The sequence below is a fragment of the Podarcis vaucheri genome (assembly GCF_965113315.1).
Source record: "Podarcis vaucheri genome assembly, chromosome: 13".
Taxonomy (NCBI): Eukaryota; Metazoa; Chordata; class Lepidosauria; order Squamata; family Lacertidae; genus Podarcis; species Podarcis vaucheri.
In genome coordinates this window covers 14,437,996-14,461,775 of record NC_138751.1, presented here as the reverse complement: position 1 = coordinate 14,461,775, position 23,780 = coordinate 14,437,996, and the positions used below count along the sequence as shown (strand labels likewise).

General features: G+C 47.0%; 1 protein-coding gene across 4 annotated transcripts in view; it reads left to right on the top strand.

Annotated features, from left to right (window-relative positions):
* Positions 1-2,471: 2,471 nt before the first annotated feature.
* TEP1 (telomerase associated protein 1) overlaps positions 2,472-23,780 on the top strand; it is a gene marked incomplete at its 5' end in the record, with an annotated part of 54,143 nt that continues 32,834 nt past the window's right edge. For 2 of the 4 annotated variants that reach the window (XM_082196159.1, XM_082196158.1), the window contains 20 exons: positions 2,472-2,714; positions 3,701-4,024; positions 4,929-5,081; positions 6,556-6,690; positions 8,032-8,193; positions 8,313-8,468; positions 9,299-9,385; positions 9,616-9,746; positions 10,750-10,907; positions 11,534-11,643; positions 12,130-12,220; positions 13,605-13,782; positions 14,766-14,985; positions 16,592-16,738; positions 18,117-18,191; positions 19,632-19,753; positions 20,950-21,012; positions 21,316-21,459; positions 22,054-22,230; positions 22,957-23,077. In XM_082196159.1, coding sequence (XP_082052285.1) covers positions 2,472-2,714; positions 3,701-4,024; positions 4,929-5,081; positions 6,556-6,690; positions 8,032-8,193; positions 8,313-8,468; positions 9,299-9,385; positions 9,616-9,746; positions 10,750-10,907; positions 11,534-11,643; positions 12,130-12,220; positions 13,605-13,782; positions 14,766-14,985; positions 16,592-16,738; positions 18,117-18,191; positions 19,632-19,753; positions 20,950-21,012; positions 21,316-21,459; positions 22,054-22,230; positions 22,957-23,077 — 2,997 coding nt within the window. The remainder of the gene's footprint in view (positions 2,715-3,700; positions 4,025-4,928; positions 5,082-6,555; positions 6,691-8,031; positions 8,194-8,312; positions 8,469-9,298; positions 9,386-9,615; positions 9,747-10,749; positions 10,908-11,533; positions 11,644-12,129; positions 12,221-13,604; positions 13,783-14,765; positions 14,986-16,591; positions 16,739-18,116; positions 18,192-19,631; positions 19,754-20,949; positions 21,013-21,315; positions 21,460-22,053; positions 22,231-22,956; positions 23,078-23,780) is intronic. The other 2 variants (XM_082196161.1, XM_082196160.1) reach the window with 2 other exon arrangements.

Sequence of the window (23,780 nt, the reverse complement as noted above, 5' to 3'; positions counted from 1 at the left end):
TGGTTTCTCCGCTTGAGCTTCCGCGTCCGGGAAGGGCTGGCTGGGAGGCGTGCCGGCGACTCGGTTTTCAGGGGCGGGTGAGCACCGACCTCTCCAAGAAAACCGGCAAAGCAGGCTCTGTTGGTGGGGCTGACCTCCCACCCCGTACCTCTCCAAAGGCGGTTAGGGGGTGGCGCCGGCTAATATTTCAGGGAAAGAGGCTGTAGGATGCAGCAGAGGAGGACCCCGCCTTGAGAGTCCTTTTGAAAATTTCGCAGAAGAGGGGGGGGGGAATCCCTGATAGGAGGAAAGAGAAAGAGAAAGATTGTGGAATGCGAGAAAGAGAAAGATTGTGATCAGCTCAGGTGGGTGGTATATCATCATCATCATAATAATAACTAAATGGAGGGAGGAAGCAGCTTATAGCGGTGACTCTTTGGCCAACCTGTACCGAATTTGCAAGCCTGAATGAATTCGGGTGGAATTGGTTTCCTGCAACGCACGCAAACCATGGTTTCTGGTTGCCAACTGGCAATAAGGGGCTGCTGGGTGTGTGTGTGTGACTCCTGTGCCTTTAACGTTCATTGACTTGAAGCTTCTCCAAGCCATGGGTGTGGCTCGGTGGTAGAGTTTGGCATGTAGAGGTTGCCAGGTTCAGTGGCAGGTATATCTGCTTTGGGGCTGGGGGAGAGAGAGCAATCACTGCATGAAACCCGGAAGAGTCGCTGCAGGTCAGTGTATGCATTACTCAGCCAGATGGACCCAGTGGTCTGGCTTTGGTTTACATGGCAGATCCCTATGGATGTTTGTCCAACGCGTTTGTTTGTTAAATGTGCAGAACAGGAGATAAGGGAGGGAGTTCCACCGCTGCAGGGAAATACAGGAACTGAAAGCAGGAACCGAGAGACAGTGGCTTCAGATAAACAAGGGAATTAATTGAATTAACCAGGAGGCAGGAAGAGCCTGGGGGTTGCAGCTAGGGGTGGTTGTGCAAGGCTTTGTGACTCAGTGAACATTTGGATAGGGTGGAAAGCTGTGGCAGCAGCTATGAGTGGCAGGGTGGGCCCTGCCTGGCAGTGGCGTAGCATGGGTTGTCAGCACCCGGGGCAAGGCAAGTAATTTGTGCCCCCTAACCCGTGGATTTGCGCCCCCTAACCCGTGGATTTGCGCCCTCTAACCCTAACCCCCAGATGTTGCGCCCGGTGCGGCCGCCCCCCCCCCCGCACCTCCCACGCTACGCCACTGCTGCCTGGACGTTCCGACTTCTTCCAACTTCATTCCCTCAAATTTTCTGCTTTGCAATATATATATATATATTTACACCATGTTATGGTGCCACAAGGGGGTGCTGTGCTAAAAGGATGCATAACCTGGAGTCTTTTACACCCCAAGTGTTGAAAGGATACCACCCCACAACTGCAACATTTCTCACTGAGAGCTTGTGTGAAGCATTTCCTGAGATCTGACAACATTTGGAGAGCCAGCAATGTTCGCTTAAAGAAGTGGCAGTATGGGGTCTAAGAAACACTTCGTTAAAACACCAGCATGTTAAATTCACACTAAGGATGCTTAGTTTGTTCATTAACTTGTGCTGCTGATTTACAGGAAGCTTTCTAGGTGCTATGTGCAAGGTGAAGGTACAAAGGTAGCAACACAGGAATTGGGAAGGGACCTCAGTGGTCATCTTAGCCCATGCAGGTATTCTACTGCTACAGCAGCCTTGATAAGGTGACCAGCCAGCCTTTTAATAAAAACTTTTGAGCAGCCACTGCAAATCTTGCCACTCTTATCCGACACAAATCTGTTGAAGAGTTGCACAGCAAATATATGATTTTGCTTGATCATTGGCATCGGGTACCCTGCTTAACAAATTCAGAATAAACTTTCCCTTGGTTCAGAATGCAAAGAACAGTGTAATAAACAGTGATAATGATCTTCCACTTATTGTGCACCAGAGATGCAGTTCTGCAAGAATTTTATGCCCCTCTAAGTATTCTGAAGGCATCATCTGGAATTGCAAAGCCATGAAAACAATTACAAATCCAATACGGGTACTGAGTGGGCTGAAGATCTCCACTTAAGACAGCTGGTTAAAAAAGAGAAATTTTAAATACAATAAAGTTCCTGTATAATAAATAATGGTGGGGTGGTGGTGGTTTTCCAACAAGTAGGTGCCACCACATCAGAGGCCTGATTATGACACCTGAGGTGGTGGCATGTGCAGCACAGCCTTCTGCAGAGTTAATAATAATAATAATTAATAATAATACCCCGCCCATCTGGCTGGGTTTCCCCAACCACTCTGGGCGGCTTCCAACAAAAGATTAAAAATGCATTAAGAGTGTAGCATTCAGCTGGTTTTATAAGGGATGAGAGGCTCTTTCAGGTATCCTGGTCTCCAATCTGCATTGGGCTTGTTCGTGTTGGGTTCCAAAGTCTATTCTTTCTCTTTGCAGACATCCAAGTACCCAGCGGCCTTCCCAGTGAAGTCCATGGATTCCTCTGCCTCCCTCTTTGGGGAGAAGCCCTCGCTTCATGCTTGCGCCCCTGCTTCTCTCACCCTTCCAAAGCTGGAGGAAGTCCAGGCCCGACTCTTGCAGCCCATTACCCTGTCTGCTTCATGGCTAGCTTCGCTGAAGCCCCTCAGTGCCCAGAGCCAGGTCGTGGCAGGCTCCTTGACAATGCCAAATCCCCTGGATTTCAAATGGCTTGGCTCAGTCCTTGAGCAGACACAGGTAAGCATGGATGTGGTAATGCTACTAGCAATAACCACCACCAACAATAATTATTTCACAAGATATGGTTTATTTGGATGCATGTCTGATCCATGATGGGGTTAATGGTCAAAGCCCTCCCCACCCAAAGAATCCTGGGAAAGACACTTTCGTGACCTTTGCTAGAAAGGCAGGTTTTTCACAAAAGGATAATTCTTAGGTGTGCTCAGAAGCGGAAGCCACAAGGCGTCATCACTAGGAGTTGATTCAAATGGAGCTGGGGTTTCTTTTCCTTTTCCCCCTTTGGGTGCTCCCAGATGGGTGGGTGTTGTGGGATCAGTTCAGTTCCTGCACATCTCTAATGTGGGCGGGGAGATTTTGATGCAGGGAAAACGTTTCGACATTTCAGAAGTAGCATAGTACCAGGAAATAGGTCCCGTGTGATACACCTGAATGTGTAGATCTGCGCTGCAGGCCAGTCTGCTGCTGCTGCTATACCTGCCCCCCCCCAGTGTTCTGTCGCCAGCCAAGGGAAGTCAGAGTTGTATGGCAGATGTAAAGGTGAATGGGATTCTACTTGGCGTTAAGCTTTTTCATGTGTTACGCTGAACACAGGTGCAGGCTGTCTATATAGGTACATGTGTTTGTGCGAAAGAGTGTATGCTTGCTGATTTGTACAGTGGTACCTCAGATTAAGTACTTAATTCGTTCCGGAGGTCCGTTCGTAACCTGAAACTGTTATTAACCTGATGCACCACTTTAGCTAATGGGGCCTCCTGCTGCCACCGCGCCATTTGAACACGATTTCTGTTCTCATCCTGAAGCAAAGTTCTTAACCTGAAGCACTATTTCTGGGTTAGCGGAGTCTGTAACCTGAAGCGTATGTAACCCGAGGTACCACTGTACAGCCAAGTGTTTCCCACACACTGTATATACACTTGTGGGTGGTATTGCATGAACACCCTCATTCCTGCCACTAATTTTTCGTTTATCGTTCCCTACTCCAGGCAAGGCAGCCTGCAGCATCTGATGCGAAGAAACTTGTGTCGTATTCTGCCTTCTCTGAACCAAGGCTGCTCTGGTTGGATAATTCCCTTCTGAAGCAGCCTGCCCACTTGGCTGTTCAGGGGCTGGAGGAATCCAAGGCTCGCCTGCTGCGCCCTATTTCTACCTCTCTTGCTTTATCAAAGCCTTTGGACGTGCAGTTCTCTCCCCGATTGGATCCTCATGAAAGTATCTGTGCCTCGACATCCTTGGGGTTGCCACCGGGTTACGCAGCCCAGGATGAGGCTTTTGGACCAAGCACCAAACTGGAACAACCACAGTTGCAAGTAAGACTTCATTTGGGCAAAAGCCTATACAGGCCAGGCCCAGTTGCTGGAGTATTGTCGTGGCAACAGGATATTGCGTGAGGGAGGTTTCAGCAGCAGTAACTTTGGCCAGCTGGAGAAGGTTGGGTTGGATGGCAAAGGGAATGTAGGAAAGTTTTATAGCACAAAGAAAACACATCTAGGCAGTTAGGAAAACCTGAATTTTAAGAGTTTTCCTTCCATAAGTTCGGGCCAGCAACCAAAGCAGTGGCCCTCCACTGGACTACAAATCCCATCATCCCTGATGGTTTGCTGGGGTTGATGGGATTTGAAGCCTGAAAACATCTGCAGGGTCACAGGTTCCCCATCCCTGAGCTTGAGGGGGAATCCTCAGTCATAGTCCACACATGTTCATTGCTAGTTTTACTTGGGTGAAGGGTTCTTGGTAGTGGCGGCCGCCCTGTGGAACACCCTCCCACCAGATGTCAAAGGAAAAAACAACTACCAGACTTTTAGGAGACATCTGAAGGCAGCCCTGTTTAGGGAAGCTTTTAATATCTGAAGGACTATTGTATTTTAATATTTTGTTGGAAGCTGCCCAGAGTGGCTGGGGGAAACCCAGCCAGATGGGCAGGGTATAAATATATTATTATTATTATTATTATTATTATTAACAAAATACATCTGAGGAGTGTAGCCAGATGTGACCACAATTAATACACACTTTAACATTCCTGGTTGTGGTCGCTTTTTTGTTTTGTTTTCAGTGGTTTCAGATGAAGCATTTGCACGGGTCTTGTGCCTGAGAACTTTGCTGGTGTTTCTATACTCACTGGTAAAAGACACCTGGAAAATGAATATTGGATAATGCTTGTAGAGTGGGCGCAACTTTGACTAAGGGCCAATGGGGTTTCTTCCCCTGCAGGAGGAAAGGGATGAGGTGGAAGCTGCTGGCGCGATCCCAGAGTACATTCTGACTTTGCCCGAAGATGACCTGAAAGTGCAGTCGGAAGAGGACGATTCTTTGGCTGATGAGCTGCCTGTGGAGAGCAAAGAGCAGCAAGTGAAAGATCAAAAGGTGAGAGGTGTTGTGCTGGTAGGAACTTGAAGTTGGGGAGACATTGGATTCACCTTGCAATTAAAAACAAATTGCCTATTTTGCAATTTCCAAAGTTCTATGTGAACTGGAATACTGTCTTTTTCTAAGTTCACATTGCTCCAAATTTTTCAGTACAGTTCTCCAGCCAAATAACAGATTGTTATGGGTTGGGGGTCAGTCTGGATGACCATAGCACCCTTCCAAACCTGTGATTCTGTGCATCTGGTGTTAGAATCTATCAGAGTTGTGGAACAAGTCAGACAGGCACCTTTGTGCAGCTCAGCTAATTTTACCCATCACCTGTTTCTTAGAGTGAGTTCTGTTGCTATAGAGACAAATGGGTGGGCCTTCTTCCACCATGCTTGGCTGGATGCCGGGTTATTCTGGGATGGAAAAGAATAGGCTAAACATGTACGTGTGTGTGTGAATGAATGTGAAAGTGTGTGTGTGTGTGAGAGAGAGAGAGAGAGAGAGAGAGGGGGGGGGAAGTGTTTTGCTGATGCTGGAGAGATGGAGACATGTTTTGTTCTGTGTTGGATCCAAAACTGAGTTTGCAACTTCCTTGGAAACGTAACGGGAAAGAAAGATCTGCTGGGATGTTAATGCTGTGTTGATCTCCTCCATCCTATGCTCGGGTTGTGTTAATAAAACCAAAATATCCCAAAGAAACTGCAGTTTCCATTGACCTTCATTTCAAGGGATCTAAACCCCAGGAAAGCAGAGGCCACCCCTCGAGTCTCTCATCACAAAGTGATTGGAGTGTCCACAACAGTATACGAAAAAAGCATATAATAGGGAAAAGTTGCATAAAACTGCATATATTTGTGAAATTAACATGGGATGCATTTTTGCGTATGGAAATAATTGCTTTGCAAAAAATAAATAAATGTGTATGGTAGGTGAAATGGCATACAGGCAGGTGCGTATTAGAAGTTTGCACTGAAATGTATATGAACTTTCATGAGGGTTTTTTCCTTAACTTGCAAACTGATGTTGGGAGCCGAGTTTGGAGAAACAAGAGAAACTGAAATGGACAAATTGGCTTGTTCCTAGTAGGAACACAGTGGTTCTGGTTTGTTGTTTTTGGATGGGCACTGGAAAATAGTGCACACAATACAACATGGGCCGTGCAGCCGAGTGTTCTTAGATATAGATATAGAGGTGAAGATTTGCTGTTAGTATTAGGTTTCCGTTTCAACTGCTGAGTTGATAGGGGCTTCTTGTAATGGGCAAACTGGAACCAGCACCCACCCACCAAGCCCAAGGCAGTCACCTGCCCCTAAATCTAGCCCTAAGTGAATCCAGAGCTTCCAGCTTTTCATCCAGTTCCAGTGGTGGCTTCTTAGAAGCTTAAGTGGTTGGTGTCCACTGGACTAGAACATTGAAATTTGAAGAAAACTCCCACGAGTGGCTTCCTAAGGCTTTCTCCTCTAACCCCTTCCGTCTTTTTTAGTTGATGTTGTTGAGCCTGGCCTGCTGTTCACTGGTAGAAGGGCCGAAGTTTGGAAATCCTCCTGGTGAGCTTCAGCAGGCATTGATGGAAGTGTGTGAGAGCCTAGCAGAGCACGATCCTGAATTCATTCTCAAGGTACGAGGGGGAAGTTAACTGGGAGCCTGGATTTCTGGGGGTTGCACCCAAAAAGTCACAAGGGTGTGTGTGTGAGGCATTGCAGTGCAATCGTTGGGCTAGAAAGAAAAGCTTGCCTGTTCTCAATGTGTGTTTAATATTTACCTAGATTGTTTTCATGGATGCCATTGAATTCCCCAAGTGCTGACGGCACTCTTGTTGCAAAATGTCATTTTAATAATTCTTTCTCTTAAAAAAACCTGAGGATATTGTCAATTATATAGTGGACGTTGGCAGCAGTGTGACTGAGTGCCAATTGTTGAGAATCGCAAGTGGGAGAATTTCTTCCAATAGGGTACCTAAATTATTGCATAAGGATAAATTCGAATTAAAGTGCAGAAGAAGGTGGCTCTTTTTATCTGTATGCTAGTCTCTTTTGTGTCCTTTTAATGTTGACTCTTTATTTTGTGTTTTTATGTCCCGTACTGCCCCCCTAGGCTCAGAGTGGCATGCAGCAGTTTTTCTAAATGTCATTAAGCCACATCTATGCCTCACATTTAAAGCACCACCTCACCACTGTAAACAGCAGTGGCTTCCCCCAAGGAATCTTGAGAACTCTGGTTTGTTAAGTGTGCTGAAAGTTGATTGGAAATTTCTGTTTAACCAGAGCAGTTAAACAATCTTTTCCCCCAGGAACTCTGGGAATGCTAAAAGAAATTTTGCAGAGTTCATTTCATTTCTCTAGAGCTCTTCCCTGGAGGTAGATAGATCTTCTTTCCTAGGCTCTGGGATGCTGTTCCTTTCCAGAAGCTGCCATTGTCCTTGGCAAATTATCTGGTTGTAATAAATTAAAAGAGACTGGTTCTGAAACTGTCTCCAGGTGGGAACTGGTACTTGAAAGATCTTGAGCTGCAGAAGGAATGTGGAAATTAAAGGACAGCAAGAAAAGAATCCTCATATCAAATTGTGTCATTTTTGCTTTTGTTCCTTCTATTGTGTGATCACAGAGGGCTAAAAACTTGCATCTTCAAAAGCATGGAATCTGTGCTAAGAGCATTATCTGCATTGGAGCTTTCAGTGCTAACCTGGAATTGCTGGGTGCAGTTGCTTGCCCAACAAAAACTATGGTGTTCTATGCCAGGTTTGGCACAGTAGTTGTGCCATTGTCCTCCTTGTGTCAGAATCCGAGAGGTGTGACAAACACAGGATACGAATGAGGTCCACCTTTCTAGGAAAATGTCCAGACCAGCTGCCTCATTTTTGTGTAGTGGTGTCCTCATATTCACTTCAACATCTCTAGAAACCTCCCTGGGCTCTCCTTGACACACTTTTCTGTGCACTTTCTCTCTCCCTCAATGACAGGTTGCCCTGTACACTCGCCAGGAACTGAATATCCGCAGTACGGCCAATTTTCTCCTGGCGCTGTCTGCCCGCCTTTTGCCCTGCCGCCCACATCTGCGCCGGTATTTTTGCCACACTGTGCAGCTTCCCTCTGACTGGAAGGAGGTGGCCAAACTCTATCAGGTAAGGAGAGAATGACCACACAAAATCCTTTAGCAGAGAGTTCTAGTGGTAATCCAGGATGCAGAACTGTTTCTTGTCCCGGTGATCACATGGTGCTATTATTTTTCTCTTGCATGCAGAGCCTAGCAGGGGAAGGAAAAGCTCTGGCTCCAATGCCTTGCTGCCTTCGTGCTGCAATGGCTGATAAGTTCCGGCAGTTTGACATGTACCAATTGGCCAAATACAATAACCGCAAGAGCCAGGGGAAGAGAAACCGTCGGCCGAAACCCAGGAAGGTGGGTGCTTTGATTTCAGAGTTCCTGATCATCTTTGTACTTTTTAATATAGGCTAAACATGAGCTGACTTGCTGTGATACCACAGAGTGTTCAGAAACATTCTAACGGCTTGGAGGAAGGTTTCTGTAGTAGGGAATACACTTAGTGTGAGGGAAGCGAGCTGCAATTTTGATGGTTGGGTGGGGACAGAGCCTGCATCACTGGGCTTGGATGAGTTGGGAGGTTTTGAGCCTGGGGCCAGGAAGTGGCTATAGGGCTAAATATGTTTTTTGCTTTTTTTGGTTTGGAAAGAACTAATCTATAGCTACTCCTGTGTAAGATGCAGGAATCGCTCGTTGAAAAAAATCTTCATGTGGAATGTGACAAACTCTTGTGCTGGAAAATGTACAGAAATGTGGTTTTTCTTTTTTTTCTTTTTTTGTAATTTTTTCTCTGTATTTTCATATATGTGTTTTTTGTGTATAACTTTAATAAAAATGCATTTAAAAAAAAGGAAAAATGTACAGAAATGTCTTGTTCCCTTGTATCTAACCCTGTCCTTCCTTCCTTCCTTCCTTCCTTCCTTCCTTCCTTCCTTCCTTCCTTCCTTTTCTTCCTTCCTTCCTTTCTTTTCTTCCTTTCTTTTTTTGGTGGAGGCGCCAATCGGGTATTTATCTTCTGCTTTGTGAGCTTTGAGCACCAGAAACTGTAAAATGCAGACACCAGGCTTATAGAAGCTTATCCATATTGGGGCATATCTGTAGTACCAGGAGTATTTGTGATGTGTAGTTGGCCTAGGGACCCTGCACTGTTTGTTTGTGGCTAATGCTTGTTCATTTTGTTTCCTCAGCAAGAGCCAAGAGCTTCTAACTGGGAAGAGCATTGGCCTGGTCGGAACACATTTTTTGCAACAAAAGCCAGATTGCTCCAGAGGAAGGTGAGACATACCTGGGGGAGCAGAGGAAAGTGTTGTCCTGGGTACCACATTCCCTTCCTAACACTAAAGTCTCTAATTGTGTATAGCTCAGGGCTAGGAAACTTTGAAGTGTTGCGTTGAGGTCTCCTGTCTTCAAGGAAAGGGCTCTGGGAGCCCCTTTCAAAACTTCTCTGGAGATGCAAAGTGGCTTTTGAGATTTCTTAGTCCTCTTGTCAATTTCTTCCCACCAGTTTGAAGAGGAGTTGAAAAAGGAAAAGGTGTGTCCAGCAGCCACCAAGGACCTCTTCTCCCTAAAGGCTTTGATCCAGCGCCTTCACATCTCTGAGCCGGCCCACCTTGTAATGAGTGTCCTGGGACGCAGGTGAGGCTTCCTGGGTAGCACTGTGAATCCCCCCTCCTCCTGGCCAATGGTAGCCTTTCGGTTTCTGAAGTGTGAGCAGGTAAGGCCTATGTATTCTCTACTCTGACTGACAGTGGCTCTTGGAAGCTTTCGGACAGGAGTTTCTTTCCACCTGATTTAAACGGCCTCGGCTCAGTATACCTGAAGGTGCGTCTCCGCCTCCATCGTTCTGCCCGGACACTGAGGTCCAGCGCCGAGGGCCTTCTGGCGGTTCCCTCGCTGCGAGAAGTCAAGTTACAGGGAACCAGGCAGAGGGTCTTCTCGGTAGTGGCACCCGCCCTGCGGAACGTCCTCCCACCAGATGTCAAAGAGAAAAACAACTACCAGACTTTTAGAATACATCTGAAGGCAGCCCTGTTTAGGGAAGCTTTTAATGTTTAATAGGTTATTGTATTTTAGTGTTCTGTTGGAAGCCACCCAGAGTGGCTGGGGAAACCCAGCCAGATGGGCAGGGTATAAATAATAAATAATAATTATTATTATTACTTCATCTAGAGATGCCAGGGATTGAACCAGTGGACCTTCCGAATGTTAAAAGGGATGCTCTGCCACTTAACTCACTCCTTCTGAAAGGAAGCATGTGGCTTTGACTGAACAGCAGGTTCCGAGGATAGGGCTTTTATAGGACCTGGTGGGCAGGGATTGGCCCTCGGAGGGGGTCAGCTGACGGAATGCTTCAGCTGGTTGTTGAACTGCATCCTAGATGGCGCTCTTGAGCCCCAGAGCTGTGTCAGGCTTGCAGTGGAAGCAGAGGCATGCATGACAAATAAATAAACCTTGATTTGACAAACCCACCTACCCTGTTAAATTTCACGGTTGAGCTAATAAATCATTTTGCAAGAATTCCAGCAATCAGCTCGTACTAAGTGATCCACATGGGCCATGATTCACCAATGGGCTTCAAATCAGCCTTCAGCCAGCCCACCTTCACACTAAATCTCCTCCTCTTGCTTGAACTCTCCAGGTACCCCTCGGATTTAAGTTCCTTCTCTCGAAGTCGCCTCCCTGGGCCCTGGGACTCCAGCCTTGCTGGCACTCGCATGAGGCTGCCGAAGCCTCAAACCTGGGAGCGGGACCTCAGCCAACTGGGGAACAAGGCCAAGGCCTGGGAAGAGCTGATTGGTAGGTGTGAGAGAGAAGTTGATTTTTGTTGTGGTGGTTTCCCCATCTGCTGAAAAGTGGTGCCCCAATATCCCAGTTCACACCTGTGGCAAGTGAAGGAAACAGTTATTTTGTTCGCTGACATACGTTTTTGTGGGAGAAGCAGGACTCGGTTCAGTTGGGTCCCCTGAGCAGACCAGCTCCATCCGGCTTCCCCCAGACCCTCAGTTGCTTCTGTTCCAGCCAGGCATGATACAGAAATACTATTTAACTTTCAAGAATCAGCAGCTGTTTTCTCCCCCCCCCTTGTCTCCTTTCCCCCCTTTTGCACGTTCTTGATTGCTTACATGCTGTTCTGGGAACCATTTTGGTTGAACAGTGAGGTACAAATGCTTTAAGTATGTTGTGTTTCTGCTTACAACTAGACCACTAGGATTCTGCCTGTAGAAGGAGCATGCCTTCCGCGATGTGAAAACTTTGGCCTGCTTTCAAAATTGGGGAACCCTCCAAATATTGAACGTTAACTAGGCTCTAGGTTGCAGAAAATCTCTAGCTTCAGCGTGAGAGGGAGGGGATGTTGGTGCAGAGTTCTGACTTTGGCCCAGAGTTTGAGCCCCTTCTAAGCTTCTGTTGTTGGCTTGTCACAGATGCAGGCAAGCTGCCTTTCATGGCCATGCTGCGGAATCTGCGCAACATCTTGCGGACCGGGGTCAGCGATCGACACCACATGCGACTGTTGAAGCGCCTGGAGGACAAGGTGAGGCCCTCGTACAACTTTCATTTTTTTAACAGCGGCTTAGGAAGGTGCTCGGGGGATTTGTCTTTCTAACCCAGGATTATGGGGTTAAACTCTCCAGGTTCTTTCCTAGAGAAAGGTCACTTGCTACCTGAATCTCAAGCTTCTCTTCCCTTTTATGCCACGTTTCTAGACATAGGTATGCGCTTTAGAGCTCTGTGTCTGAGCGCTGTTTTGTTCTTGCCTTGGTGCTTTGACCGTTCTTGTGTTGCAACAAGAGTATGGCTTCCATTTGCACCTATGGAAGAAATGTTGAAGTATTTTTTTTGCCGGGGGGGGGGGACTACTGGCACAACAGCAAAATCTGCCCCTGATGAAAGGCAGCTTTAATTTTCAGTACCTCGGTTGTAATAGCAACTTTAATGCGCAGTGCATTGATTTAATCTGTTCATTTCACACCCCCCACTGCCCTTGCTTCTCCTGTTGACATTTTTCTGCCCCTCCCAGGAATCCGTCATTCGCAGCAGGCAGCTCCCTTTCCGGTTCCTTTCGGCCTTCAAGGTCCTGAAAGATCTGGAAAAAGAACTCAGAGAGGCGGGTAAGGCCTGCACACCACCCAAGTTGCACTTAGAGGGCATTTTTGAAAGGCACCAGTGGGAACTGGATAGAAAACAGGGGTGAGGATCCTTGGGCCTGGAACTACATGTGGCCCTCCAGGCCTCTCTGTATGGCCCTCAGGGACTCTCTCCAGGCCACACCCACCAGCAGCTCTGTCCCACACTTGCCTCAAGTGCATTTGCCTGACTGGAATGTGACCTTAGGCTATGCTGGTACCTCTTGCCTTGCCCAGGAGGGGTGTGTGTGTGCAAACCTGACTTCTGCATGGCTGTCATGTAGCCTACAGTACAAAAGTAATGGTCCTTTCCATTGCTCCTCCCACTTCTGCCTCTGCCACCAGGGGCCACTGGCATGTAGGCCCTGTAATAGGGCAGTCCAGCTTTGCATACCAAGCAGTCCGCAACAGTACTTTGGCACGGAACCCATGGCCTGCACACTGCCTTGATGCACTTGTGGGGTGGGTGGGTGGGTGGGAGAAAGCGACCCCTAAATTTGATGCCCCTCCAGCTATTGTGCTGCCTTCCCAGAGCTGGATAAGTGAGGCACCGGACTCTGCTAGGACCCTGTCAGAGCCTTCATGCCTCCTTCCCAAAGCCTAGCGGCTTGCTTACCTGGCTTTGGGAAGGCAGTGCAAGGGCTGGGTGTGTGTGAAATGTGGCTGAGGGCCGCAAATAAAGTACTCAAGGCTGCATGCGGCCCTTGGGCTGTGTATTGGACTGTCCCTCAGCCTGAATAAGGCTTCCCCAATGGACTGCCAGAAGATCAAACCTCTCCATTCTTAAGGAAATCAGCCCTGAGTGCTCACTGGAAGGACAGATCGTGAAGCTGAGGCTCGAATATTTTGGCCACCTCATGAGAAGAGAAGACTCCCTGGAAAAGACCCTGATGTTGGGAAAGATGGAGGGCACAAGGAGAAGGGGATGACAGAGGATGAGATGGTTGGACAGTGTTCTGGAAGCTGCCAGCATGAGTTTGACCAAACTGCGGGAGGCAGTGGAAGACAGAAGTGCCTGACGTGCTCTGGTCCATGGGGTCACAAAGAGTCGGACACGACTAAACGACTAAACAACAACACCCTAGATATGAAATGCATTCTATCACTGCTGGCCTCAGGTGTCGGTGATCTGTCTGCGGCACAGGGAAAATAGCAGAAAGGGAAGGTAGAAGGGATTGATGAAGGAGTTTGGCTGAGTGACTTTCTAGACACCTGAGTGGGGTGGGTAAGTTAGTATGACAGCAAGGGCAGCTAGGTTTTCTGTAGGTTGTACAAATTTGCAGCAGCCTTTGAAGGGAGCGGGTGGGCTGGAAGTTGCTGGCTGGGATAAACACCTTACCAGCCCCCTCTCTTTCCCTCTTCTCTACAGAGACCCCCTTCCCGAGCAACAAAGACATAATCCTAAAGATCATACAGAGACATGGGCTGAACATCTCTTATGGGAGGTCATCGCTATCTTGGACACGGCGAAGCCTGCGTGGGTGTCTGGAGATCCCGGTTATCTTCAGTATGGTGAAGCGTGAGAAGAGGAAACTCCTGAAGGCCAGGTAGCGATGGGGCTGGCTGTGTGGTGAGAAGTGAGAGGTGGACTGTTCACATCAGAAGTTCAGGGAAGCAAGAGGGGAAGTACCTGCTTCCACAAGGAGGCAAAAAGTCACTCTTGCCCAGCATCCTGTTTGGCCAACAGCAGCCAATCAAATGCTTCCGAGACGCTTGGAGGCGGGGCCTTCTGTCTCCAGCATCTTTGACCCAGAGATGCATTGCAATGGAATATGGGAATTTCATTTTTCGCTATCAACAGGATTAGACAAATCCTGAAGGGGGATAATGCTATGTTACTCCCTTCACTGTTGGAGGAAGTATACCTCTGGATATCAGTTGCTGGGAATTACAGGAGGGGAGAGTGGTTTTGTGCATGGGTCTAAACCACTGAGCTTCTTGGGCTTGCTGATCGGAAGATCAGTGGTTCAAATGCCCATGACGGGGTGAGCTCTTGTTGCTCTGTCCCAGCTCCTGCCAGCCTAGCATTTCGAAAGCACACCAGTGCAAGTAGATAAATAGGTACCACTGCGGCGGAAAGGTAAATGGCATTTCTGTGCCCTCTGGTTTCCGTCATGGTGTTCCGTTGTGACCTGGACAAATGTGACCTGGAAAGCTGTCTGTGGACAAATGCCAGCTCCCTCGGCCTGAAAGCGAGATGAGCGCCGCAACCCCATAGTTGCCTTTGACTGGACTTAACCATCCAGTGGGCATCTGATCAGCCATGGTAAGAACAGGATGCTGGAATAGATGTGGATGTGAGGTCTGATATGGCGGGGTACTTGGAGTGAAGAGCACTGTGGCATAGCTATTGTCTTTTTTTTGTGTTAATAGATACATTCAAGGTTGTTTATATATTTCACTTGTTTAAATAGAAAAAACACTACATCTCACTTTGCTGCAAAACACTACAGGGGAAGTGTGTTGCAGCGGTGGCTCAGGTGTTGACTGGCATGTGTGTGTTCATTTGTTCGTCTGTCTTCCTTTACAGAGAGATTCGCTGCAGCCACGCCCTCCTGCAGCACTACCAGGAAGCTCTGGAGAAAGCAATCCACATTGCCGTTCGGCACAGTCTGCCCCCCATCCCTGGCCGCACCCTCATCCTGATAACAAACTCAGACATGTTTCAGCCCTACGTGAAGGCCCAGGGTCTCTGCTGCCCCAGCACCAACGGGCAGGATGACACTGGACGGGCCTCTCTCCCCCTTACGGTTTGTTCATCTTAAAAGCAACCTTTTTGTTTTCCCTTTCCTGTTGACTTGTTCCATAATAGGAGCTGCATTAGGGCGACTGGGACACTTCCTTGCCAACCTCGTTTGGCCCCCACCTGCCTATTTCCTTTCTTAAAACCAGCCCAGAGGGTGTCCCTGGCTGCCATCTTCCTCCTGAGTTCTCTGTACTGCCCTCGTAGAACTCAGGAGGTAGGGAAAACCTTTAACTAGTTGACTCTGCTTGTCATTGGCTTCGGATCCACTGATTATTATTAATTCATTTGTATGCCGCTTTTATACCGAATGGCTTCTAAAGCGGTTTACAAATGTAAAATCAATCCTAAAACCCATACCTGATTGAAATACATAATACCAATTCATCAGAGCATTAAAACATCTTTAGTTTAAAATGTGTAAATGAACTAGTTTAAAAGCATGACAAATCAGGTAAAACAATAAGAAATCCCAAGTTTCGGCAACTGTTTGGCTGAACAGGTGTCTCTTCAGGAGCCTGCGGGATGCCAATACTGATGGGGCTTCCATACTTCAGCTTCTTTCCCTATTAACATGACAACAGCCCTGCCCTGCCAACCCCCCCCCCCCCCGGTATTACTAGATTTCCAGCAAAATGTACCAGTTGTTTGCAGGAACTGTATGTTTGATTCATTTAATCTTCAAATATTTATTATTTGTTTTAGTATTTGTACCCCCTCTGCAAAGCTGTCAGTCCCCCCCCCTTTTTAAGGGAAATTCCCTTATTACGAATAGGATTCCTCGCAAGAAAAGGGAAAAGTTGACAGCAATGCCCCTCTGTTTGACTTAAAAATAAATGCAGATGGTGGCTTGTAACCTAATTTTTAAAACAGCTGTAAACCTCAGTTGTTACTTTTTTGTTGTTGTTAATCAATACAAGAAAATAAGAATTAGAAAATGAAACACCCGCTGTACAGGAAAAGGTTATGTTGGTTGATGAGTAATAAAATCCTCTGGTCAGTAAAAGAGAATTTTCAGCTCGGTAGGCCAAAAAACTTCTTATTTTTCACACAACACCAGCTCAGAGGCCAGTTTCTGCAGCAAGATGGTTCCTTCCAGTCCCTTAATTTTAAAACCTGTGTCTGGAAGCTGCAAGATTATAACATGTAAAACTGCCTCCTGAAATTTCTTCCTGGCAAATCCACTGGCGATTTGAGCTTGCCTCTGGCAGATATAATTATATCTAGGATAATTGAGGGTTGCTTCCAGACTGCAGCTGCTTTTAGGTGGGATTCAGTCACATGCCAATACCAGCAGTTAAAGTAGATTTGGAGTGTAGCAGACGTGCTTCGCTCCCCTCCCCACACCCCAAAATCCTTGTGTGACAAGGGAAGTGTGGAATAAGCTCTCCTTAGTTGCTTGACACGACGTCGTCTAAACTCCCCAGAAGCAAGTAAGTGTGGGTGCTCATTGAACAGATCACCTGGAAGCGGCTTGGCTTTTTCCACACTAGAGCCAAACGAATATTGGGCATGTCGAGGTGACTGCTTCTCCAGCCATAAGGGAGGCCTTCAAAGGGACTAGAGCTTTGCATATATATTTTTAAAGGAAAGACTTACTGTCTCTCCTCCAGAAGCTGGACGTGGCCATGCTGTTGGGTTCCATGGTGCATTTTGCGTCGGAGGAAGCCCAGATTCTCTTCAGCTACGAAGGACAAGAATTCAGGCCTGCTGCCATGACGGGCTCTGTGCTGACGGATGTGCAAGCCCTGCGAGATTTGGTAAGACCTGGAATTGGGGTCTGTGTGGAGTTCATTTTCCTGGTCCAAGGGTGTGACTTCCCAAGGCAGGCTTAATCTTCTTCCTTCCCCCAGGTCCTGAATCATGACAGATGAGGAAGATAGGAAACTGAGTCAGCCCATTGATCCACCTGCTGATTGGCAGATAGAAGTTCAGAGAGGGTCCTCTCCTAGCTCTTCTGGGGGAGCCCAGGGTGGAACCTGGGACCTTCTGCATACCAAACATGTGTTCTGCCACTGAGCTGCGACCGCCTCATGCCAAATAGAATTAAGCAAATCATAACATGGGAGAGAATCAGTCACATCTCCCTACCCCTTTCTGTACTTAGCTGGCATTTTCAGTTTCTTAAGGGGATGTTCTTTACAAACTTTGCATCCCAGATCACAAGGGATAAATTTAAAATGGAGCTGAGTTGTGAGCTTGCAAAGAGGAAGTGTTTCTTTTAAAAAAAAAGAAGGGATGGATGACAAACCTTAGGTCCCTGTTGCAACCTCCCTTTTTTGTTTTGTTTCCCCACCCCCGGGCAAAATGCCACCACTTAGCATAGCACCTGAACAACGTTTAAAAAAGAAAAAATAGATGCAAATTAGCTGAGAAAGAGGACAGTCTCTCTCTCTGTGTGTGTGTGTGTGTGTGTGTGTGTGTGCGCGCACACACACACACACACACACACCCCTTGGTTTTTGTTTTTTGTTTTGGACACAACGACTGCTTTCGTGCAGCATGTGGAAGGTTGGCCAAGGGTGGTCCTCTGACCCAACCAAAAGTTTAGTCAACTTCTCTCCCCCCTCTTCTCCCCCAACCTTGTACTGTATACAGCATTAATGTCTCACATTGAATGTAACTGATCTGTAGAAACTCTTATGACATGAAAATAGAGACAATGCACGTACATTTTAATAAAACTATTTTTTAAACAACAACAACAAAAAAACAACAACCGTGCACAGGAGCCCTCAATAAGCACTCCATCTGTGCTGGTATGCAATGTATGTTTTTATTGCCCCCTTCCCCCCAATTATATAACATCATGGGAGTTTGTGCTTGCAGTATTTCCTGTGTGTGAGTCTTTTTCAGTTAGGTTTCCCTTTTCTCACAAGGAAGGCTTGCCCGCTGCTTCTAGGTGCAACAGGCCTTGCCTCAGGAACCCAAGAAGCAACTCTTAACACTGAGCCCCCAGACCATTGTTCCATCTAGCTCAGGTTGCCCACAGTAGTGACTGGCAACAGCTCTCCAGGATTTCAGATGGGGAGGCGGGGGGGGGGTGTCTCTCTCAGCCCTACCCAGAGATGCCAAGGCTTGAATCTGGGGCTTTCTGCACCCGCTCACTGTGTCTGTTTTGTTTGCTTCCACTTCTAGGATGCATACTACAACTACGAAGAGGATCACAGAGCCAGAGACGTCATCATGGACCTCATCGCTCGCCGCCAAAAGGTGAGTCTCTGGGCTTGCACTGTGGATGAATTAATTGACTACAACCTCTTTATTTTGGGTGGCTGTCTTAAGAATGAAAGAAAGGGATTAGCTAATTGATTTGAATTTGAACACGACTCAATAGAGCAGTCCTTCATTTCCTTTTTAAGTGGTAAGTATATTTGTTACAGCAAACACAGTGTTGGAATTTGTTTATTTCAAATGAGTTTATGCAGCCTTTCAGAATGAAAATCTCAGAAAGGTGACGCTCATTGAAACCATGATGCACAGTATCTCTTCCAGGCAACAATACAGTGGTACCTCGGGTTAACTACTTAATTTGTTCCGGAGGTCCTTTCTTAACCTGAAACTGTTCTTAACCTGAAGCACCACTTTAGCGAATGGGGCCTTCTGCTGCCGCCGCGCTGCCGGAGCCCGATTTCTGTTCTTATACTGAAGCAAAGTTCTTACCTGAAGCACTATTTCTAGGTTAGCGGAGTGTGTAACCTGAAGTGTATGTAACCCGAGGTACCACTGTACAAAGCTTTTAGTATTGCCAACAAATGAATCTTCTTGGATGGGGCCTGCCATTTGCAATTTTTATAACGTATATAATAAAACATGCTGCCTGCTTTAACGAAGGGTGCTTTTTAAATGGTTGCTTCTGAAGCTACCTTGTACCACACCAGACATTAGTGTGTGCTTTTAGTGCTAGGTGAAGACCCATTTATTCACCTAGGCATTTAAAAATAATTTGGGATCCGCTTCATATGAGGACTTACATTTTTCTCTTTGGGTTAAAAAAGCGTTACACTTCCATTTATTGATCAAATTTATATCCTTCCTTCGAAAGGAGCCCCTTTTGGGCTTTGTTTTTGCATTTTAAAGCTCTGCTTTATTTTTCTGCCACTTGTGATGTGCCCAGAGAACTATGTTGTTGGGCAGCCTGTATAAATGGGAGGAGGTGGGGATCCAAAGATTTATGAACAGTGCTGAGAGGCCAGCCCCCCTCTGACTTAAGGAATGATGCTGCCAAACAGCAACAGCCACTGCCCTTGTGCAGTGAGCCTCCCCAAGGCTGTCCTCCTTTGGAAGCAGCATGCTGGGCTGTAGAATGATGACCCTTTGGGCAGTGACACCGAGGGGGTGGTGTGTGGCCCTGATGCAATGAACCATAGACGATGCTCTTCTAGGATAGTGTTAGTAGATCTGTGCATCTCCTTTGGCAACAGAGAGCCTCAGTGTGGCGTCCCAACTCCTCCGAGCTTTCCATGGTTTTGCAGAGTGCAGCTGCCGAATGATTTAATTTCAGTTCACCAGTGAACGCTGCCGGTTAATGGGGAAGGCCCTGTGGGGATTAGCCATGCGCTCAGGCAATTTGCTTTGGGCTGCTGATGGGGTTTCTGGTTTCCTACAAGTTCCTGACTCCTGCTTGCTCGCTTCTCACTTCTCCCACGCCAGGTGGACAGAATTCTTCTTCTGAGCGCTGAGCCCCACGTCCCGCTCCTTGGCTCTGCCCTTTGGCTGTATCGCCACCATGTGTCCCCCGACTGCCTCTTTGTCAATGTCTGTGCGAATGCAGCGTAAGTAGGGGAGAAGTCGCAGGGACTAAGAAAGCTGCCTTATACTGAACCGGTGCATAGAATCAATTGTAGAACTGTAGGGTTGGAGGGGGGGGGACCCTAAGGATCATCTAGTTCAATTCCCTCCCCCCTCCAATGCAGGAATCTCAACACGTGGTTCCCCCATCCATTTTGAAACCATAACATACCCTGCTTAGCTTTGGAAATCTGCTTCAGCTATTAGTCCTTCCCAATCCCATCCACTTAATCCAGTGCTCTTGGGAAGAGTGATAGCATCATGTTCTTAAGTAAATGTATCCAAGTTCTTCATGTACATTTCTGGCCAATAGGAGCTCCCCCCCCCCCATATCGCTGTCTCTCCCCTGCCCCCACCCGCCTTGGTAGAGAGAGCTACAACCCTTCTTTGACGATAATTATTATATATTTATTTTTTCCCCTGACGGGGCTCAAGACATCTTACAGGAACTGCTAAAAACATAGAAAAATCAGTCATTTTTAATTGTATCATTTCATTCAGTTAATTAATTAATCAGTCATTTAATTCTATCACTGTTTAATTGTATCTCAAACTATTTATTAACTAATGAAGTCATTTATTGAAATACTTTCTGCCCTTATGTAGTTGGCAGCTTCCCATTAATATACCGTATTTTCCTGTGTATAACACGACCCCTATTTCTGGGGAAAGATTGCCCAAAGTTATTGAGCTTTTTTCTGGGGGGGGGGGAGATTGCCCACAGTTGTTGAGCTTGGGGGGGGGGATTGCCGACAATTGGTCACCCACCAAACTGCCGCTGCCAATCACATGCATCTATGAAGCCAGTAGCCGATAATCGCACGCCCGGTTGCCGCAGCAGCAGCAAATCGCAAACAGACCTTGCCGCAGCCACCATTCACCCCCTTAAATGCCACTGACAATCTCCTGCTCAAGGCACCCACCAATCGCCTGTCCCATCTCAGCACTATCCGTGTATAAGACGACCCCAAATTTTTAGCATTTCCCCCCAATAAAATAACCTCGTCTTACACACAGAAATATATGGTACTTGCATTTCCCACTTTTGTTTTTATTTTTTTGAGTTCTACCTAGGTTTGGAGCATTAGAAAGAGTGTGGGGGGGAAGCATGGGAGGGGGTCTGGTGGAACACACCCCACAAACTTTACTGAGTGCTGTTCCTTCCCCTATCCAATTTTAGGAATCCAAGTACTTCCGGTTCCAGGAATGTTGTGATAAGCGGGTTCAATGAGCAAGTGCTCAGGTGAGTCTCAGAACTGAGCAAATGCTGGTTGGCAGGACACTATTTTCCAATGTGTATTTACTGAGAGAACTTCAGCCGTCTTTGTTCCTTTGGATAGCTGAGGATTAATTCTGCAAATGATTGCTGAAAGCCAGAAAATGATTTTTTAAAGTGTGTGTTTATGAGCGTTGATGGCTGGTGGCTACTAGCAGTTTGGCATGCAGCCAGCCATGGAAACAGAAACCTGAGAAGCACCTTGTTCATTTTGGGTTTTGTTTTTTTGCATTTTGTGCTGGATGAATAACCCTTTTCTGTATTTTGCAGGTTCATGGCCGAATGTGGCAACTCCCGGTTCCTCGAGCACGTTGGGAAGGCAGACGAGATCCATGGCCTGCCCAAGAAGCGGAAGGCCGTGGCGGCTGAGGTGGAAACTGGGGTTGCCTCCTTGATACCACCCCCCAAGAGCAGGTGACTGTGAACTGAGGTTTATGTATGGGTTGCCCTACAAGTGGAGCTTTGCAAAATTTATATACTGCTTGATTGTAAAAAACCCAACAGCAACCTCGAAGCTGTTCACAGAAGGAATAGCAGGTTAAAAACAACTATTTAAAGCATCCAAAAAATCAACAATAAGTTAAAATCCACATTAAAACGCCAGTCTACATTCTACAAACTGAATAGGTTAAACAAAAACGTATTTAGCAGGCAGCAAAAACAATACAGTCGTACCTTGGTTTTTGAACAGATTAGTTTTCAAACGTTTTGGCTCCTGAACGCCACAAACCTGGAAGTGACTGTTCCGGTTTGCGAACTATTTTTGGAAGCTGAACGTCCAGCAGGGCTTCCATGGCTTCCAATTGGCAGCAGGAGCTTCCTGCAGCCAATCGGAAGCCGCACCTTGGTTCCCGGATGTTTTGGAAGTCAAACGGATGTCCTGAACGGATTCCGTTTGACTTCCAAGGTACGACACCTGCCTGATCAAAATGGCCGAGTGGGCACTTGTGGTGCTTAGACCTCTCAGGGTTATAACTCCTTTTGTATCCTGCATCATTTCCCTCACAGGTGGCGCTCCGTCAAGATTTTTGTCTCCTCCACCTTCCGGGACATGCACGGCGAACGGGACCTGCTGATCCGCTCCGTCTTCCCTGAGCTACGAGCCCGGGCAGCCCAGTTCTGCCTGGCGATAGAGGACATCGACCTCCGCTGGGGGATCACTGAGCACGAGAGCCAGCAGAACAAGTATGAGGAGAGGAGGGGAAAGACCAGGGTTATTTGGGGGTGCTCCAAACTTCCTCAGTTCTAAGTCAGCTTGTCTGATAGTTGAATTTTAGTTTAGCACAGCACCCTTTGACTACACTTGGAGGGTAGTAGCCTAGCTTACAGGGTAGAGGCCAGGCCATGTGGCACATACACAGTTCTACTCCTCCAGTCCTTCTTTGCTGCTGCCTGAGGCGGCTGCATCACTTTGCCTAATGTTTGGGCCGGAGCCTGATGCCCGCAATTGCCGCCCCCAGTCTCATGTCCGTAATTTCTCTTGTGCTGTTGGGGGGATCTTTTCGAATTTGTTCATTGGAAAAGTGACATGGGAAGCTGCCTTATACTGAGCCACATCTTTGGTCCTCTAGCTTAGTACTGTCTACACTGACTGGCAGGGTTTGGGGCAGGAAGTCTCTCCCAGCCCTACCTGGAGATGACAGGGTTGAACTTGGGACCTTCTGCACACAAAACCGGTGCCCTACCACTGGACTGTGGCCTTTCCTCTATTGACTGAGTGAATAAAGAAAACACAGCATCAAAATTTTCTGTGCGTCGGAAGCAAGGCATTATGGGAGTTCTGTCAGAACACCTTGACCTGTTTTTCTTCCCTGTGTAACTCTGTCTCCCATAAATGCATTTAGGAAGGTGGTGGTGGGATTGGAGGTTCAGCAGACAGATGTTCTAAAGGTTCATTGTCTCTCTCTCTAGGCAGCTGGAGCTCTGCTTGTCAGAAGTCTGTCGGAGTCAGCTGTTCATTGGGATCCTTGGGGAGCGGTATGGCCACGTCCCTACGGAGTATTCTTTGCCAGATGAACCCCATTTTGAGTGGGTGAGTGAAGAGACTGTGAGTTAGCCAGTTCTAGTGCTGCTCAGTAGCACTTTGGACCCAGGATGAAGCATTCTTTCCCAAACAAAACGGGCACAGTCTGGTTAGCAGTTTTCTCCTTTTCATAGTTAGAAATTTTGCTGCTCGCCCCATGAGCGGCATTATGGTATGTGCATTGCATTTCTGTTCCTGAATGGTTTTCCCCAGCATAGCTTACAGATCTGTGAAAAGAATACACTCCCTATTCTTAGCCTTGCGATCTTAAAAAAGGCATGGCACAGAAAGAATACTAATTGGGAGAGGGAGAAGGAACCACCATATTTTTTTGTGTATAAGACTAGGTTTCCCCCCCTAAAAATAATGTCAAAAATTAGGGGGAGATTATATTCTGGGTCATCTTCCCCCATTTTCTTAAATCTAAGTCCCTAAAAATAGAGGACTTCTTATACATGGGGGTGTCTTGTAGACAGAAAAATATGGTAAGTAAACTCTGGTATCAGTTCTTAGTTTTCGAATGACTGTGCGGAATGAGAACAGTAGGCAAGGAAGAGGCAAAAGATACTGATCTCTCATGGCGTGTCCCTGCTTCCCTCATTCTGTTAGCAACCTTCTCAATATTCCCTATCAAAGGGAATACTGTTAATGGATATAACACCTTGCAAGGATAAATATTTTTTTTAAAAAAATGAATTTGCTGCCCTAAGAG